The 20,389-nt window shown below is 37.9% G+C and overlaps 1 protein-coding gene across 1 annotated transcript in view; it reads left to right on the forward strand.

Moving 5' to 3' along the window:
- The window catches only part of gmpr (guanosine monophosphate reductase), a 46,681-nt gene that overhangs the window by 14,506 nt on the left and 11,786 nt on the right, over positions 1–20,389 (forward strand). Inside the window, exons 3-7 of the mRNA XM_003219755.4 lie at positions 4,795–4,878; positions 5,909–6,082; positions 12,685–12,766; positions 15,917–16,023; positions 18,704–18,746. Of these exons, the coding sequence (XP_003219803.2) occupies positions 4,795–4,878; positions 5,909–6,082; positions 12,685–12,766; positions 15,917–16,023; positions 18,704–18,746 (490 nt within the window). The remainder of the gene's footprint in view (positions 1–4,794; positions 4,879–5,908; positions 6,083–12,684; positions 12,767–15,916; positions 16,024–18,703; positions 18,747–20,389) is intronic.

Consider the following 20,389-nt stretch of genomic DNA (forward strand, 5'->3'; position numbering starts at 1 on the left):
AAATAGGAAATAACACTTTCAAACCAGAATCAGATTTTCTTTCAAATTTTGTTACATAGTGTAACGCAAAACCTATATGTTTATGATACAAAATAACTTTTTAAGAATTATATTAATTTTCATTTTTATAGTTGACTCCATTTTTTGAGATCATTTAATCCGGATGTGAATCGTACAAAGCAGGCAATGACGTTCTGCCTTCAAATACGAGAGGACACGGTATTTTTGTATTTGACAGTACACAATAGTACAATGACAGAAGCTTTATGAACATTGCTAAAAGGCATTAATTCAGTGGTGCTTGTTGTTTATGTTGTTGACATTCCATCTGGCTGAACTAGTTTTTTTTAATTATTTTTATTTTTCACACCATGTGTGATGACTCATGGGCCATGTAGTCCCGTTCCTAGTACTATTGTGGCAGGTGAAGAGGAAAACTTGGGTTTCCCACAGTTTCAGCCAGAATTGGAGCCCTTGCACCTGCAAGATGTTTGCCCACAAGAAGTCAGCCAAACAAGCCTTGAGCAGAAATCTCCCCCATTTTCTCGCCGGGATTATTATAATCGAGATAGAGGCGCTAAGGAGGCGATTCGCAGAAGCGCCAGGATTGCTGCCAGACAATTAGCTGATTAAGCCTGTTTCCCTTGGGAAATTTTAAGGAGTCATGCATCTGGACACAGTATGGGTTTCGTTTCTTGTTTCCCAGGGAAAGTGTTCCTTGGCGGGAAAACAAGATCCTATATAGGTGTTTACCCGCAAAGAAATCCTTGCGGAGTCAATTCGTCACCTTGTGGAGTGAGATTGTGTGTGGACTACGCTACTCCAGTCCCTTGCCTCCAGGACCAAGTTCCAAGCCTTGTTTCATGGACCTCGTTCTTGCATCCAGCTTTCCTTGTTTCCACGGACCTCGCCACGGACCTTGTCCTTGTTTCTTGCCTCTTGTTGCCACGTATCAAGCCTTGTTGCCAAGAATCTAGTTTGCTTCCAGCCTTGTTGACAAGCTCCATTGGATTAAAGGACCCTGTCATTTCCCCACACTTTGCTTGGCAAAGTGTGTGTTTCGGTTATTGGATTATAACTTTGGACTCTAATATCACATATTGGACATTGTTTTCTTGGACTATATTTGACCTTTCCTGAAAGGTCTACTTCTGAACTATATTCTTCACTTGTTTTTATTGACTTTATATATTCCTTTAATAAAGATATTAGATAGATTCTGGTCTCTGCGCATGGTTATTGGTGCTCTGCAGCCTGGGTCCTGACACCATGTTCTTGGTGTACCTATAAATAGGCAGTGCCTTCTTGAAACAAATTTTCATGTTCCACTAGGATAGGTGTGCCCCAGTCTGGCAGAGATGCTATCCAAGCCTGCCACTCACTGATTGTACAGCAAAGCTCTTCTCTTGTACCTCCTTCAGCCCTGCAAAACAGTTTTCCAAGGTTGTCTTTTACACAGGTGGGCACAGCTTTGATCCCTTTGAGGTCTAGTGCAGTCCATACTATTGATGGCTTGACTAGGAAGTCTAGATTGTTGTCTCTCCACCCCGGTTTTTCTTAATAAGATCTATGGATGGTTGGGATCTAGCCCAGCTCTTGTCTGAGATCAGTGCATTAGTATATAATAACCTTTACTTTGTGAATGCAAATAAGATGAAGGCTTTCATGGCCAGAATCAATGGGTCTTGGCCTAGCTTTTTTCCTCTTCTGCTTCATTTCCTTGTTTAGTTCTTCCTTTGGTGTGGATTTTTCCATTTGTACTTAGTTTTAGGGGTGGAGCTTAAAATCCCCCTAGAGGCCAGGCTCAGTTGGTTTAGCCTTTTTGCCTCAGAGCTTGTCTGAAAGGCTTTTCCCTCCTTTTCATTGTGTGTCGGAGTTTTAGAGGAGAAGGCCAGAAATTGTTTGGGTTCCTTGGCCTTGGTAATCCAGACAGGCATCCTTAGCACGTACCTTACCATATAGTTATCATAGTCCAGAATTAACCATAGCAATGTCCAGTAACCCTCACAGTGGCAAAGTTCCTTGCAGTAGCAGCAAGGCTGAGAAAGAGCCTAGCCTTCAATCAGGGTATTACCTGACTTTGTTTATTATTTATTGTATTGTTCACTGTGTTGTGATGTGTTGTTCTTTTATATGCTGTTTATATTGTATAGTTCTGGGCATGGCCCCATGTAAGCTGCCCCGAGTCCCCGTTGGGGAGATGGTGGTGGGGTATAAATAAAGTTTTTTATTATTATTATTATTATTATTATTATTATTATTATTATTATTATTATTATTTTACCACCAAAATAATACCTTACCAATATCAATATAGCTTAGTGTACTTCACCATAGTTTTGTACTTTACCATCTTAATTCTGTATTATATATATAGTCCAGTACTCTACCTTCAATAGCAGAGTACCGTATAAGCCGACCCGAATATAAGCCGAGGCACCTAATTTTACCACAAAAAACTGTGAAAACTTATTGACTCGAGTATAAGCCGAGGGTGGGAAATGCAGCAGCTACTGGTAAATTTCAAATATAAAATTAGATACCAATAAAATTACATTAATTGAGGCATCTGGGTTAAATGTTTTGAATATTTACTGTATTTCAAAGAAAAACAGTAAACTAACTCTATAAGTGGAAAAGCAACAATAACTTTATAATCATCATCATCATCATCATCATCAACAGCTTCATTTGTACCCTGCCCTATCTGTCTCCCTCTGGGGACTCAGGCCAGCTTCCAACATTGTAACAGGCAAACATATAATGCCTACATAAATAATGCAGAGCTAGATATAGATCTATCATTATATATACTAATTTCACGTGGTATTTCCCCCTGAAACCTTTGCAAATCCTCTCTGTATGTGCATTTTCCTCCTGCAATATTCGTAAGCCCTATTTATCAATGTTTATATCTATCTAGACATTGTGTGTGCGCGTGTGTGCGCACACACACATTTTCCCTCTGCACTTGCAAACATGTGAGGGTAAAATTCATATAAAATTCATATATAAAATTAATGTATACATGTAGGAACAGATATACAGGTACATGGAAATCTCTATATTTACATAGGATTTGCAAAGACCTGTAAACATATGAGGGGAAAATTCATATATTAATTTATTTGTAGGGGGAACATCTATATAAATATTTAGAAGCTTTGGGGCATGCATTTACCCAAGGAAGAAATGCAAGCAAAGTCCCCCTAAAAACAACTTTATCATCTTTTCTCCTGCCCTTTCCCACCTCTTTTCTTTCTCCCTTTTTCAAACTCTAAAAGTAGCCAGAAAAGGCTTTTAAAAACTTCTCTCCCCCTCCCAAAAAAACCCACCTAATTTTTGTTTCCTTAGGAATAAAAAGAAATACACACCTTCTGTTGCTCTCTTTTCCCTCCTTCCCTCCCTTTGGACTCAAATGTTCTTGCAATAGTAGTAGTAGTAGTAGTAGTAGTAATAATAATAGTAATGAATTGTGCAAATTTGCAAGAATATCTTTTTTCTTCCCCTTCTATCCATGCAATCTGGCTTGCAAGGGTTTCTCTCGCATTCTCCTTTCGCTTTTGAAAACATTTGCTTCTTGTCTCTGTCTCAAAAAAATAAGATAACCAGCCTGGGAGGAGAAGCAGAGGAGGAAGGTTTTTAGAAAAGAAAACATACTGTGGCCTCCAGGCTCCGCTGCTGGCTTGACCTTGACCCGAATATAAGCCGGGGGAGGCTTTTTCAGCTCATAAATAAAGGCTGAAAAACCCGGCTTATCTTCGAGTATATATGGTATTTTACCAAGTGACTTACCACCATTATAGTCAAGTATTTTATCTCATATTATACGAATATCGTCAAGTATTTATTACCAGTGTAACTAAGTTCAACCAACAAACTTCGTCTTTGTAATATATTCTTTTGATTCGCCTTTCAAGAACCCTGACTGAAGTTAACTTTGCCTTTTGTTTCCAGTAAACTTACTTTGGTTAACTTTATCCTGCCTCAAGAGGCTTTATTTTAAAGAACAAAAGTCCTTCAAAGGGTATACCGATAGTCACTGGGTATAGCCAGACATTATAGTTTTCCTTTTAACCCCGGCATGCCATCATATGGTTGCTCTGAGTTTTCTGGGCTGTATGGCCATATTCCAGAAGCATTCTCTCCTGATGTTACACCCACATCTATGGCAGGTACCCTCAGAGGTTGTGAGGTCTTTTGGAAACTAGGCAAGTGTTTTATTATTTTTTGTATATTGTTCAATGTATTTATGCTGTTGTTTTTGTAAATTGTGCTAGTTGGGCCTTGCCTCATGTGAGCCGCCCCGAGTCCCCGTGGGGAGATGGTGGCTGGTATAAATAAAGTTTTATTATTATTATTATTATTATTAAGTGGGGTTGACATATCTTTGCCAAGGGTGGGAGAAAGAACTGTTGTCTGTTTGAAGCAAGTGTGAATGTTGCAATTGATCAACACTCAACAACGGGAATTCCAGACAATAAACAATCAGGGCCAACTAATCACCTCCCAACAAAGCATTCCCCCAGGCAGGAAGCAGCTAAGCTGTGAAGCTGCAAGGTTATTCAATGCTGATCAAGGTGATTACCATAGTGGCATGCTGCACTACCGCTCTTCATGGATGACTATTCGTCAAGTGCTGACATTGCCCTCTCCCCAAATGTTCTTCAGTCATGTATCAATAATTAATATGTTGAACTGGAGTGATGGATTTTGTGTGTGTGTGTGTACATTTTAAAATCTTTTTATCAAATGGTAGAATGCTATTAATGTATTGCTTTCTTGTTTTTCTAGTATGCAATGTTCACGACAATACACAAACATTACTCTCTTGAACAGTGGAAGCTGTTTGCAAGCAATCACCCAGAATGCCTAGAGGTATGTTTTCATGTATAATTATCATGTTTCATTATCAATTATAATTACAGTGTTTCTTCGAATTGGGGGAAGGAGGTGTGAATTCAAACATGGGGGGAAAAGATTTTTATGAGTTCCAAGATAATTTTGTAGTGAAAGAAGCATTTGGAAAGGATTGTGTTGAATACTTTTCCAAACACTAAAGACAGTCCTCTGGTGAGCATGGTTTTGAAAAAAGGCTTTGCTTATAGCAGATCTTTGGAGAGGACAGGAAGAAAATACAAGTTAATAAAGTTTTGTCCAGTAAATAATGGGAATATTTCTCATAGAGTATGTGATCATTGCAAGAGTGAGGAATAAGATGTGATATTTTTTGAATTAAATATTGGCAATGAAATTTAATGGGATAGTGGAAGTGGATCATAGACAAGTCTGATATTCTGCAAAAGTCAAGATAACTTAACATGAATTTGATAAAGTAGTTGTATGTAATCAATCCTGGTGTTGTTAGGAGAGATTAAAAATGAGACCGGATAAACATTTTTAAATGTCTAGGAACTAGAACGATGCAAACCTGAACATCTACACATTTCTCTCTATGTAGGTGTTATTTGTGGTGTGCTTCCTGTTGATTTTAGGGTCAGGAGTTATTCTCTAATGTTCCCAATATGTGCCATATTATTCTTCAGATAAGAAAGATGCAGACTTGCTAGCAAATCGCATCATTGGTCACAGTGGCTATAACAGTTAGTTACAGTTTTCAATCTGACAATTAGAGAAAGTAATTTTGAGATCTTTGGATTGGCATGAGATAGGTCTGAAATCTTCCTTCCTTCCTTCCTTCCTTCCTTCCTTCCTTCCTTCCTTCCTTCCTTCCTTCCTTCCTTCCTTCCTTCCTTCCTTCCTTCCTTCCTTCCTTCCTTCCTTCCTGAGAGATAATAAGAAGCTTTGATTTAATCGCAGTAGGTCTCCTATGCTAAGAAATGCAGAGAGAAAATTCTTGACCTCATTTTTATGATAGTTGCTGATCATTCCCATCCTCTCTTCCCAGCATGTAGCCGTGAGCTCCGGCAGTGGAATGGCTGACTTTGAGAGACTGGAAAATATCATAGAGGCCATTCCCCTTATCAAATACATTTGTCTTGATGTCGCAAATGGTTATTCGGAACACTTTGTGGAATTTGTGAAAGCTGTCCATGCCCGGTTCCCGAAGCACACCATCATGGTAGGTATGATGAGGGAAGGTATGGTTTTATAGATGGATTAGTTTGCATTTTGCTGACACAAGGGTGTTTTCATGCCATGCACATTCTGAAATTCACGGTTTTGTTGTGTTAGTTATTTTTATTATTACTACTATATTTTATATTAAATATTATTTTATTTACTTATTTACAGTATTTATATTCTGCCCTTCTCATCCTGAAGGGGACTCAGGGAGGATCACATTTTACACATATAAGGCAAACGTTCAATGCCATATAACATAGAACAGAGACAGAGATGGATGCAGAGGCAATTTAAACCTTCTCCGGCTTAGAGGTCTTCAAAATTGAGATATAACTTATTCTGCGCAAAATTTTTGCATGGTGATTTGGATAGAAAAGAATGTTTTCTGTACAGGAAACAGTGTTTTCTGCACAAAAGGTAATATTTCCTGCATTTGAAAACATTATTTCCTCAGAGTTTCTATGTATGGCCATGTTCCAGAAGCATTCTGTTCTGATGTTTCGCCCACATCTAAGGCAGGCGTCTTCAATGGTTGTGAGGTCTGTTAGAAACTAGGCAAGTGGGATTTATATATCTGTGGAATGTCCAGGGTGGGAGAAAGAACTCTTGCCTGCTTGAGGCAAGTGTGAATGTTGCAGTTGGCCACTTTGAATAGCATTGAATGACCTTGCAGCTTCAAACCCTGGCTGTTTCCTGCCTGGGTGAATCCTTTATTGGGAGGTGTTAGCTGGCACTGATTGTCTAGTTTCCAACAAACCTCACAACCTCTGAGGATGCCTGCCATAGATGTGGGTGAAATGTCAGGAGAGAATGCTTCTGGAACAAGGCATACAGCTTGGAAAACTCAATAGCAACCCAGTAATTCCAGCAATGAAGGCCTTCGACAACATATTGTTTTCCCTGCAAATCAGGCTTGTACGAATTTTGTGCAAAATAAGTCCTGAAATATGAATAAGTTTAAAGAACTCTGTGGTTTTCAAAGACTTTCTCACAGTGGGAACAAAATTGCTGAAATTACTCATTGCGTCCTCCAGCAAGAAAATTCAGAGAATTACCTCCCTGCTGATTGTTGTCGGTAAGTGTAGGCAGCAATGCTCCTGTGATCCTGACTCTGCAAAGCAGATTTCTAAACTATTGAAATTGCTTATTCTTTAGACATATATTTTATTGAACTACAAAGCAGTGATAAAATGGAGGCTCTGAAAATAGTCTTGAAGTTTTGCAAGAGAAACGGTTGAAAGGCAAATACAACATTAAACTCCAAAATACGGCTGAGTGACTTTGAGAGTTTTTGTTTTCTTTCTCATTTGTTCTTGGTGGGGAACACTCCCCCCCCCCCCCCAGTGGGATTTATGAAGAAATTTGCAAATCCAGAAATAAATTAAATGAAATTATCTGCTGTTTTCAATTTCCAATATGCATTTCATTATTATAAATATGGCTGAACAAATAACACAGGAGCCACCTCCTAAACCCAGTCGTCAAAAACATTTGCCAGAATGGGTAAAATCTGTCAGTCTAACCTCCATCCCAATCCTTTAAAACATCTAGTTGTTTCTATTGAAAGTTTTGAGCTAGTTGTTGTTTCTTGAAATTCTTCTTGAAATAAACAAGCCCAACAACTTTCTCCCCATCGCTTCTCCAAACTATTTGAATATCTTTGTATTACAAACAGTGATGTGTCCAACTCAAACTAATGTCTCAGTTATGAATCAAGTATAGGCCCTTTATGTCAGATACTCTGGATTCAGGGCTTAATTTAAGTTTGTTTATTTATTTACAACACTTCTACCCTGCCTTTCTCAATCCCGAAGGGGACTCAAGGCAGCATTACCCATCGATGCCTTTAAAAACAATGTACAATAAAATAAACATTAAAAATAGAATTATAAAATACAATTAAAACATTTAAAACAATATCTTCACAATTAGTCATGTGATCCAGGCTTTTACTTGGGTTGCATGCTGGTGTCTGATTTAAAATAAAATATGGGAGAATATTTTTTATTTTCTTTTAATCTGTGAATTTGAGAAAGAGAAAGGGGTTTAGAAAGGTTTAAGAAAGAGGAAGGAGCAACTATGCTGCTATCTCCACGCTCCTCCTTGTGCTGCCCTGACATATTGGAAGGGATGTTACATAAAGAGACAAACTGTTGCATCTACATAGAAGGTGGAAAATCACAGCAGGTAGTCATGAAATGGACTCTCTTTCTCCATAGAGCTTTGTAATCTTTTATCTCCTTGTTTCCCAAACCGACATCTTCCTGTAATCAGCAAAAATCACACAGAGGAAAACTGCAACCTGATTTGGAGCCTTGGGTCATATTCACTTCTTTGGATCATATCATGTGTTTACAAGTTCTGTGCAGAAAGACAGCATAACTACTTTGTGGCATAACAGATTTCTCTTAGATTGCGAGGTCAAAGTACTGAAGAGAGGAAGTTGTTGGATATAGCAACTTTCTACAAGCCTCCTATACTAATTGTTTGTTAAGTATATAATTGAGATTGCTGACTATATTGTATGTATGTCTTTGTGTGTATTTTCCCTTAACTCTACGTTGTTAGAGGTTGTTGGAGGGACTACAGTTAGAGCAGGAGTATAGCCAGTATGCTGCAGTGAGATGTTCAGTTAATACCGTATATACTTCAGTATAAGCTGACCCGAATATAAGTAGAGGCACCTAATTTTACCACAAAAAAACTGGGAAAACATTGACTCCAGTATAAGCCAGTATAACATTAATTGAGGCATCAGTAGGTTTTTATCATGTTTAAATTGTTTTGTTTTATAGTATATTTGTTGCTGGCCCTCGTGGCAGAATGTAAGCCGCTCTGAGGCCCCTCGGGGAGAAGGGCGGGGTATAAATGCATGTAATAAATAAATAAATAAATAAATAGGTTAAATGTTTTTGAATATTTACATAAAGCTCAAATTTAAGATAAGACTGTCCAACTCTGATCAAATCATTATTCTCATCTTCTTCAATGTAAATGCCCTTATGTATCCTTTTAATAATAATAAAGTAATACATGTAGTAGTAGTAATAATAATAATAATAATAATAATAATAATAATAATAATAATAATAATAAATACAGGAAAATAATAATGTAATAATAAATAGAGTAAAAGAATAAATGCAATCATAAAAATAATAATAAGATCAGAGTGAAGTAATAAACGTATTAATAATAATAATAAAAATAGAGTAAAATAAATGTAATAGTAGCAACAATAATAGAGAAAAATAATAAATGTAATAATACCAATAATAATAGAGAAAAATAATACATGTATCATATATTCTTGAGTATAAGCTGACCCAAATATATGCCAACCAGGACCCTCACCCGAGTATAAGCCAGGGGAGCTTTTTCGTCTTAAAAAAGGGCTGAAAAACTAGGCTTGTACTCGAGTATATACAGTATATGAGTCTGTTTGCAGCAAAAGTATAGTACATGATAATACAGTTTTAAGTATAATTCAGTTAACATGAAACCAATAAGAAATGTACCTGCATCCTAAATACATGTAGTTTGTAAGTAAATCAACTATGTTAACTTCTAACAAAGACTACTTATTTTTTGGTCTCTTGAGAGCATGATATATATTTTATGGGAGAGTAAATGTTCTTTTGGGCAACTGAAATAACACTTCTGAAGATCTGCTATATATTATGTGCATTGGCATATCTTTATTCCTAACAGTTCAAAGAGATAACCAGAGATTTCAGTCTAACAGCTAAATGGTCTTGCATGAATACTAGTGGATATTTACTTCTAAGGAGAAGACTGACTCAAGCGAGTTTTTAACTCTTCTTAAGATCATACTTTACAAAAAAGGTCATGATTTCTAACAAAGTCATGCCTTTCCAAAAGAGACTTATTCCTATGTGTGATGAGGAAGATAGTGGATGCCTATGGGGAAGCACTAAAAGTCCAAAGAGAGGAGAACGAATGAAAATGAGCGAGGGAGGACTGGAAGGTCCGATCAGCTCCAGATTCCTCTCTTAACTTAACAATGTCTCTTAAAACTGCTGTCTGATAAGTTCATCTGTGAAAAACTATAGCAAAATGTGCTGCAGGATGTCCCGCAAAAAACAAAGTTTTTGCAGTTTAATAAACCTTTTCCATGTTTTTCTGATAGAACCAATTAGGAAATGATATTTATAAACCAGGAACAAAAATCATGTTACGTAGTGTAATCCAAGAGCTTTAGCAGAGTGAAGAAAGGAAAAATACTACTGTCCCTTTAAATATCTCCAAATATTTGGTCAGAGGAGGAGATGGGCAGGAGAAAAGTGTTATTAAGATGTTGACAGCCAAACATTATTCATTATTTTAAAAGGCTTAAATGCACCACTTAAAAGGAAAAGGAAGGGAGCCACAGGCCTCAGTTTGGAAAGTGCTCTTGATCTGTATGTCATTTCGTGGCAAACGTTATGCCAATTTGACTTTGTATTGTCCTCAAACGTGTTGTTTACAGTAAGCAAAAGACTCCAGCTTGTGAGCACATTCGAGATCAGGCACAATGTCGTTGCTTTTCCTTCCCATAAAATAAGGCATCTTTGAGAGTGGTTTTTTCTTAAAAAGCAACATTGGGATTTAGAATTGGTTGTATAAAATAAATATAAAACATTCGCTGTTAATTTGTGCTTAATACATGATTCACACACACTACCTTCCTGCACGAGCAGTCATGTAGGAGCTCCAAATTCCCATAAATCATGGCTCTCTTTTATTCTTTTTTCTAAAAATAAAAATTTTCGTATTCTTTTCACTTTTCCTTGTTCTACAAAATTACTTGCATCAGTAAATGTAATGTATTTTAGATAGTCACCAGGCAAAAGTGGACCTTTGTTTTGCAGCAACAAGAACAACCTGTTCAATCAGGTTCCCCCAGCTTTGCACCCATAGGCATTATGTATTTTTCCATCTGAGTTACCTTACACACAAGGAGCTGCGGTGGTACAATTGTGCTGGCTGGACTGCTGATCTGAAGGTTGGGTTGCTGACCTGAAGGTTGTCAATTTGAATTTGTAAGATGGGGTGAGCTCCCATCTGTCAGCTCTAGCTTGCAAGGGCATGAGAGAAGCCTCCCAGGAAGATGGTAACACATCCGGGTGTCCCCTGGACAATGTAGATGGCCAATTCTCTCACATCAAAAGCGACTTGCAGTATGTACTCAAGTCGCTTCTGATACGATAAAAAAAATTGTACATACATAAAAGAATGAGTGTGAGCTCAACCAACTGGTCTGCTTGAATTACTTCCTATTGCCCTCTGTTTGCACATCCTTATACAGTATGTATAACCATGAAGATACTTAATTTATCTATTACTGTACTTGTGTTTCAGAGGTTTCACCCCTTTTTTCTCTCCCTCTCCCCATACCTTTTACCCTTTCCTTTCTCTTCCTTCCCTTTTCTTCCTCCCTCTCTGTACAATTCCCACTGATTTATTAGTGACTTACTGGGAGTTTTGGAACACAACAGGAATCTTTCATACCAAAGTCTAGCATTGTAATCATTGTATGGCTTGGCTCTAGTTCTGCCTGTATGTAATGAAAACTATCATTTAAAAAGAAGTAATTAGATTTCATACATTTTGAGTTGGGTAGCATTTGTTGTTATACTTTGAAGTTCTTGAACAGGATTAGTCGCCCACTCCCAGCTTGGTCAAATAACGGATTTGGGAATGAAATTTCTGGGCCTATAAAGAGATTATCTTTGCATTCCTAGAGCCACTAAAACAAACACTGGATTAAACAACAAAGCCTTTTGTGTCCCCTTAAAGGCTTCAGTGTGTCTGTGTGTGTTTATTCTCCCCTCCTACCAAAGACTGGACATCATAATTTTTTTTTCGTGTCAGAAACGACTTGAGAAACTGCAAGTTGCTTCTGGTGTGAGAAAATTGGCCGTCTGCAAGGATGTTGCCCAGGGGATGCCTGGATGTATTGATATGGGAGGCTTCTTTCATGTCCCCACATGAGAAGCTGGAGCTGACAGATGGGAGCTCACCCCGCTTCCCAGATTCAAACTTCTGACCTTTCAGTCAGCAATCCTGCCAGCACAAGGGTTTATAACCCATTGTGCTACTGGGGGAATCATAATGGCGAATCATCATTGGACACGGCCACAATAAAAATGCAATATTGCATGCAAAACATTATTTTTTGTATAGTTTGTTGTTGCTTGCCTTCAAGTTGCCTCTGAATTATGATGACTACAAGGTGAGCCTATCATCGGGCTTTCTTGCCAAGGTTTGTTCAGTAGATGCTTGGCATTGACTTTCTTGGAGGCTGAGAGATTATGTAGGAACAAACCTACAGAACCCATCTTGTTTGTAAATTGGGGACTACTTTTACATAAGTACAGTGAACATCCTCAAGATGTGTTGCATGTTCTTTTTAACCTTTAAGAAACCAATGTGAGTCATTTCTTTGATTTAGCAATAGGTTCTATTAATGCACACAGTTGAGAGCAATGCACCCTATATGGATTAAACATGTAAAATACATTAATAAAAACATCATTCGGGCTATTGTTCACTGCTATTGTCATTTTTTTTCTCCATTGTGATTTTCTTTCCAAGGCAGGTAATGTGGTGACAGGAGAAATGGTGGAAGAACTTCTTCTGGCTGGAGCAGACATTATCAAAGTGGGAATTGGGCCTGGTAAGCACATATGCCCTTATATCTATATGAGCGTACTTTTTAATTTAGGCATTTGTCATGATGCGCGCACACACAAATCCTTTAATCATTTTGTTGGAAATAGCAACTTCTAACTATTTATTTTATATATATATATATGCCAACCTGTATTCAATCTGTATGTTGATTTGCCAGTTTGACGGTACCTCTTTGGTGTGGGAGGGGTTATAGACGTGATTATACTGAGCATGTTCAGATTCAGGACTCCATTTTGTATTCACTTTTGCATCAGACCTCAGTGGAGCTGGATGCATTTTTCTGTTTAGACTTCAATATAGAAGTATGCTTATAAACTTCGGTGAGTACAATTATACCTAAAGACTATGGACTATTGATTAAGAATGATACCTTGTGTACTCAACACAGAGAAGCTACACCCTATCTATAATTAAACTTTAATAAATGTGCCTGTATGGTGAATTAATACAAAATGTTTATGAGTAAACAAAATACGTTATTTTTCAAAGAATACCTTTTAAAAAATCTCTGAGTGCTTATTTTAAACTAAAAGGTTTCAAGGGAGTGTATAACTTTTGGGCAACTGCAATTTCAGTTTCAAATAAGCAACCATCCTCTGCTAGCCAAATATATTTTTGTAGTGGCATGTCTTTGTCCCTGGCAGTTCTTCAGTTTAACAACCGAGTTACCTGTGTGCCATTACATCAATGCTTGTGAATATCACTTGTTCAAAGAGTTGACTTCTAACAAGGTCATGCTTTTCTTGACTAGTGGTTTTCAAAAGGTGGTCTTCACATGTTCATGGAGATTCACATTTGCCAAAAGGATATGTGCCCAGAGACTGGGTGCAGTTATTTTCCAGTACTTATTAAGTTTCTAGTGAACCTGGAGATTCAGTAAAGAGAGCCAATGTGGTGTAGTGGTGGAGACCAGGTTACAAATCCCCACTTAGTCATGGAAACCCACTGGGTGACCTTGGACACATCATACTGTCTCAGCCTCAGAGGAAGGCAAAGACAAACCACCTCTGAACAAATCATGCCAAGAAAACCCTGCGACAAGCCCATCTTAGGGTCATCATAAGTAAAAAATGGCTTGAAAGCACACAACAATAACACAGGCCTGGAGATTACCGTAAGCAGGGAAAACCGATAAGTAGGTATCATATATCATGCTGCTGCTGCAGTCTGACATCATATGCTATAATCACATTGCTGTTTTTTCCATTCAGATCTAAGCAACAGATTTCTGCAGTAAGGAAAAAGAAGGAAGACATTAGAAGAATTTGTGTTATTAGTGGAAGCGCTTGTAAAATTCAGTGAATAATGGCAGGGTGATAGTGTGCTAAAAGTCTTAACTACTCCCAGAAACAAAAACCCTTTCCCTCCCCCATGTTCTTTCCAGGCCAATACATATTATTCCATACTGACCAGAGAGCCCACTGTGGCAAGCTGGAATAACTCTGATCTTTCCTGGTTACTTAGAAACGTATTCAGCTAAGCAGAAAAACAAGCCTGAAGTCACTGTGTATTTTTAGGTGGATATACGCTCAATATTTCTTATATATTAAAACTATAATTAAGAGATTAAGTTGGCTGGAGGATTGGATGCTTGTTCACTCTCATTTTCCTTTTTGAATAAGTACTCAGTCTCTACCCTTTCATTGCTGACAGTGTAACTCATTTTGTTAATAGGAATGTTAAGTGCAGTTAATAGTTAGCAAGTGCCTTTGCAACCTGGATGTGCTATCCCTGATTTTAAATGTTCCTGAGAGAATGTGCCAATTAATATTAGCCACAGATAGTGCTGGGAGAAAGGCAGAATATAAATTACATACATGCATACATATGATCCATGATGGCGCAGCGTATTAAACCACTGAGCTGCTGAACTTGCTGACCGAAAGATTAGCAGTTCAAATCCAGGGAGCGGGCGAGCTCCCGCTGTTAGCCCCAGCTTCTGCCAACCTAGCAGTTTGGAAACATGCAAATGTGAGTAGATCAATAGGTACTGCTCCAGCAGGAAGATAACGGTGTTCCATGCAGTCATTTTGGCCACATGACCTTGGAGGTGTCTTTGGACAACGCCGGCTCTTTGGCTTAGAAATGGTGATGAGTTGGACACGACTAGACTTAATGTCAGGGGAAACCTTTACCTTTACCTATACATACGATAGAATAAATTACATAATGCAGTGTGGTCCAACCTTTAGTTACTTGAGGGCCAATCAAACTTTAGTATAGGAATCAGTAGCGAATGTCAAAATGATCTTGGAAGCTGCAAAAAACGCTAACAGATTTAATAGAATCTGAATGTCTTACTTCATAAGAAGTAATAGCTCCATTTATTCCAGTTGTCAGACCTCATACTGAAAATTGTACCCAATGCTTCACACTGCCTCTTAAGAATGATTTAGATAAATTAAGAATGATGTACTGTATATACTCGAGTATAAGCCTACCCGAATATAAGCCGAGGCACCTAATTTTACCACAAAAAACTGGGAAAACATTGATTCCAGTATAAGATTCCAGCTGAGATACCAATAAATTTACATTAATTGAAGCTTCAGTAGTTTAAATGTTTTTGAATCTTTACATCAAACTGTAATTTAAGATATGACTGTTCAACTCTGATTAAATCATTATTTTCATCTTCTTCAATGTAAGTATGCTTATGTATCCTTTTAATAATAATAGAGTGAAATAATAAATGTAATAATAATAATAATAAATGCAGTAAAATAAATGTAATAATAAAATAGAGTAAAATAAATGTAAAAGTAACAACAATAATAGAGCAATATAATAAATGTAATAATAATAATAATTAATATAGTAAAATAATGAATGTAACAATACGAATAATAATAGAGAAAAATAATAAATATACTATATATACTTGATTATAAGCCAACCTGAATATAAGCCCACCAGGACCCTCACCCGAGTATAAACTGAGGAGGGTTTTTTTTCAGTCCTAAAAAAGGGCTGAAAAACTAGGCTTATACTCGAGTATATACAGTAGTTAAATTTGGTGAGCCTAATAAAGATGCCATCACAATATGTACTTTGAATATTTTGTTACTGTCAACATGACTATCCTTGCATCTTGTTTAGAGTTTTTATTTGTTTGCTTGTTTTCAACGCCTAGGATCTGTGTGCACCACTCGGATAAAAACTGGTGTGGGTTATCCACAGCTGAGTGCAGTCATTGAATGTGCAGACTCTGCCCACGGACTGAATGGGCATATTATCTCAGTAAGTACGATCTGTGTCAAATTGCTTAATACAATCTGGGGTACAGAAACAAAACACTAACAAGTAGAAGTATTGGACTATTGGATTATGACCTGTTAGGCTCACAACCTAATGGGGATCATAACTTATTGAGCAGCAGTTTCAGAGGTGTTTCTTAAGGTTATTGGATAATGGAAGATCACTAGGCACATAAATATCTTATTTCTGTTCAATGCTTTCAGCAGACAAAGATTCAAGTAGACTTCTTTAAAATAACATGTTTGTTTTACTCATAACGTCATGTATTTAAATATACAGGTACATTTCTTGTCAGGTTAAACTTTAAAACGTTTATGTTTGTATCTTTAACTTATAGTCTTTAACAGTCTCTTCAAAACTAGATTGCTCTGTACAGCTCTCTTTCATAACAAGCCTCAACAAGTGACTCAAGCCTCAACTGTTTTCTAACTCTTAACACTAGCTTCTGTATTCAAGCACACTCAAGCCTCAAATGTCATTCCTTTTAAAAAACATTCTAAACAGTGACTGAACCAGTCACATGGTCTGCAGTCCCTCCCACTGCTTCAAGTACATAGAGCTAAGAAAACTTAAACCAAAGAAGGCATACACTTCAGGAAATAAACTGACACATTATAAAACAGACAAAACGTTAAATAGAGGAGGCTTGAGAAGGTTGTTGTCTCCAACAAGAAGGCAAGGGTAACTTTTCAGAGGTTGAGTCTGCAGTTAAAAGACTGCAAGAGATTTTGTAAAGTCTGAATCAGGAACTTCTATAAAACTTTGAACACCAGATGGTATTTCCTTGAATTGGGCCTGACAAAAGTTTTCAGCAGGGTGGACACCGCTGTTTTAGTAGCCCTCATGCTGATGTTTTTTTGAGGCTCCCTGACAAAGGATGAATTGGCAGATGTGGAAGCCTCCAGGAGTGAAAATTCACCTTTTAAATAAATCACTCACCCTGATTTAAAATGAAAGTATTTGTTTGTCAAAATCAAAAGTGGACTTTCGGTCATTTCTAATTTTTCTTGCCCATCCCAGTCTATAATGTCTAAACTATCATGGATCATATAATGTTGACACCCAATAACTCATCCCCCTTTTATACCAAGATCATCACTAGAGTGGTCTTCAGTACATTACAATAGTAAAGCTTGAACTCCATGGACAGTAACATGATTTCCATCACTCATAAGAATTCCATCTTCTTCGTGAGTAAATCCATTGACTCATGAACCGGTTTCATGGAGTTGTACCTTATGTTATGTCAAAGAGACAGAACAGAAAGGCTGCTGGTATACTGCCTGCCCTGCTTCCTAGCAGTCTACTTGTATAAGCTGGTGGAGCTGGTTTCACAATTTCTGTTGGAAAACTCTACCACCATGTTTTTGGGGATTTCAACATATACACTGTGGCTATCCTGATGTGGCCAATTTAGGACTTCATGGCTATCATGGCAACTATGGGGCTGTCTCAGCCCCATGGTTGGTCCAACACATGAAGCTGAACATACCTTGGATTTGTTTTTTCCCCTCAGATGGAGAACGATCTGATTTTAGGGAAAATTTCAGCAACCTCATTGTCATGGACCGATCATTTCTTTGTGAACTTTGGGGGGTCACAAATCCTTACCCTTGGGGATTTAGAGAATCTGACAAATTCATGAATACTCTGGGTGATTTTTCTGGCTGGAAGGACAGACATTTCTATTGAGGACTTGGTTTTACAATGGAGTGGACAGCCGGCAAGGACTATTGATACATGTATTCCTACATTCCTAATTCCATATTGTGATATGTAATTTACTTTGATTTACATAAGATCTGTGGGCAGTGAAGTAGGCTGGACAACAGCTAGAGTGCAGGTAGCAAACGTCCTGGAGGGAATCTGACCAGAAATCAGGAAAGTTTCTTCATGCTGTCTACTATGCAGCAAAAATCATGTTACACCTCTAGGATTGCATTTTCAACCTCCTACACAGTAGGACTTTTCAGTAGGACACAGTAGGAGAAAATTCCTAAGGTGAACCTATCACAGGGGTTTCTTGCAAGATTTGTTCAGAGGTGACCCTAAGATGGACATGTCTCAGGGTTTTCTTGGCAATATCTCCTCAAAGGGGGTTTGCCTTTGCCTTCCTCTAAGGTTGAGAGAATGCGACTTGGCCAAGGTCACTCAGTGATTTTCCATGGCCAATTGGAGATTCAGAATCCTGGTTTTCAGAGCCACAGTCCCAACAGTCAAACCACTTCACCATGCTTTAACTAAGTATAAATTATCATTACAAACATACACTCAATAGACGCTTTGACTAGTCATCTTTAACCTGAAGAAACAAATATAGGGGTGTGCAAAACGGCAGAAATCCATTCTGTTTTCATTTCGAATTTCAGGTACTGTTTTCGGGAAGATTCCAGGAGATTAGGATGGGGGCCGTTCAAATTTGTAATTCGGGGATCTGGAGTTCCGTTTCCATTTCAGGGAGAATCTTCCTCAAAACAGAACTGGGGGAGAGTGGGGAAAATGACTTGAAATTCAAATCGAAAACAAAATGGATTTCTGCACACCCCTAGTGAATAACACATTCTTGTTCCATACAGATTTGTGTATGTGTGGAACTACTTTTAGCATCACTGAATAAAGTAGGGTGATCACTGACTTTCCCTTTTCTTCCTCTTTTCTGTAGGATGGGGGATGTAGCTGTCCCGGAGATGTTGCCAAAGCTTTTGGTAAGTAAATTGATTAGTCAAGGAATGCAAAGATCATTGCATGCAGTCTTTTGTGACATACAGTTTCTGGATTCATATTTTGTCTCCAATTATCAATTATCTTTGAAATATCTCTGATAGATTGCTCAAATCACACTTTAGGCCAGGAGTGGCAATCATGCAACCTTCCAGATGTTGTGGGACCGCAGCACTAGTGAAGAGTAATTCTGAGAGTTATTGTCTGTACACATCTGGAGGGCTTTGCGATACACACCTCTTCTCTAGGCTTATGTGGGATCAGTTTTATTTGGGTTTCTAACACTTAACAGTTGAATCGTGATTTGGGAGGGGGGCAAGTCATTTCCATTTAAACTGCTGAGCTGTTGAACTTGCTGACCGAAAGGTCGGTGGTTCAAATCCGGGGAGCTCCCGCTGTTAGCCCCAGCTTCTGCCAACCTTGCAGTTCGAAAACATGCAAATGTGAGTAGATCAATAAGTACTGCTCTGACAAGAAGGTAATGGTGCTCCATGCACATGGCTCTTCAGCTTAGAAATGGAGATGAGCACCCCTCCCTCAGAGTCGGACACTAGACCTTTACTAACCATCATGGCTCTGAAAATACAGTTTTTAATTCTTAATTGTGATCTTACAAATTGTAAGTTTCTCAATTATTGCATATAAATATTCCTGCTAGTTCTCAGAGACATTCCCCCAGACCTTCAAAGCAGAAGTGCTAATAAACCAGTCTATTGAATTGTGAGGACACCAGCAGAGTGCCCCATGAACCCTCAGTGCCCAGTGCACATCAAGATTGATGTAGGGCAGATTAGAACTAATGTGATGCCTGTAACTGTGGCTTTCTATTAGATATGAATATTATGCAACTGCACAATTTCTGTTCCTGCTATACTACTTCCAAAGACGCAAGTCCCCAGCAGGATTCCAGCCATTATTTCTTGCTATTTTGGGCACACACCAACATTGAAAGATTAGCTCTATTAAAATATTAACACCATGTAACACAATTTTTATTCCTGGGTTATAAACGTCAATTTTTAATTGGTTATACCATAAAAACATGGGAAAGGTTTATTCAACTGCGAAACTTTGTTAAAAGGTTACAAATGACAGCTACAAAAACAAAGTTTCTGGAGTATAACAGAAAGTAAAAACCTCACAATTAAAGAGGAAATAACACTTTCAAACCAGGAACAGAAAAATTTTCAAATCTTGTTACACATTGTTATTTATGCCTGCATTGTAGAACTATATACACATACTATATGCTTGAAGGAAGTAGGTTGAGCAGAACCTATACATGAATGTGCACATTTAAAAGCACAATTCAAACAAATGATTTGCAAAGGTACATTGGAACATTCTTTAGATAATGTAGGAGAAAGTCCTTGGGGATGGTGAACCATAACTGAGATGTGCAGCATATCAGCTGCACACGTTCTTTAAATCTATGAACTCGGGAGTATAGTTTGAAGGTGATGAGGATACAGATGTCAAGGGGAGAACTGAGTATATTTCTCTCAGCTACGCCTTCAGCCCACATTGCATGGATTGACATATTTTCAGAGATGAAATAATGGCACGCTTGTTCCTGAAAGCATTGCATATTGATTTAGAGGCCTGTAACAATTTGCTTAGCATGCTT

This window comes from Anolis carolinensis, chromosome 4 (genome assembly GCF_035594765.1).
Source record: "Anolis carolinensis isolate JA03-04 chromosome 4, rAnoCar3.1.pri, whole genome shotgun sequence".
NCBI lineage: Eukaryota > Metazoa > Chordata > Lepidosauria > Squamata > Dactyloidae > Anolis > Anolis carolinensis.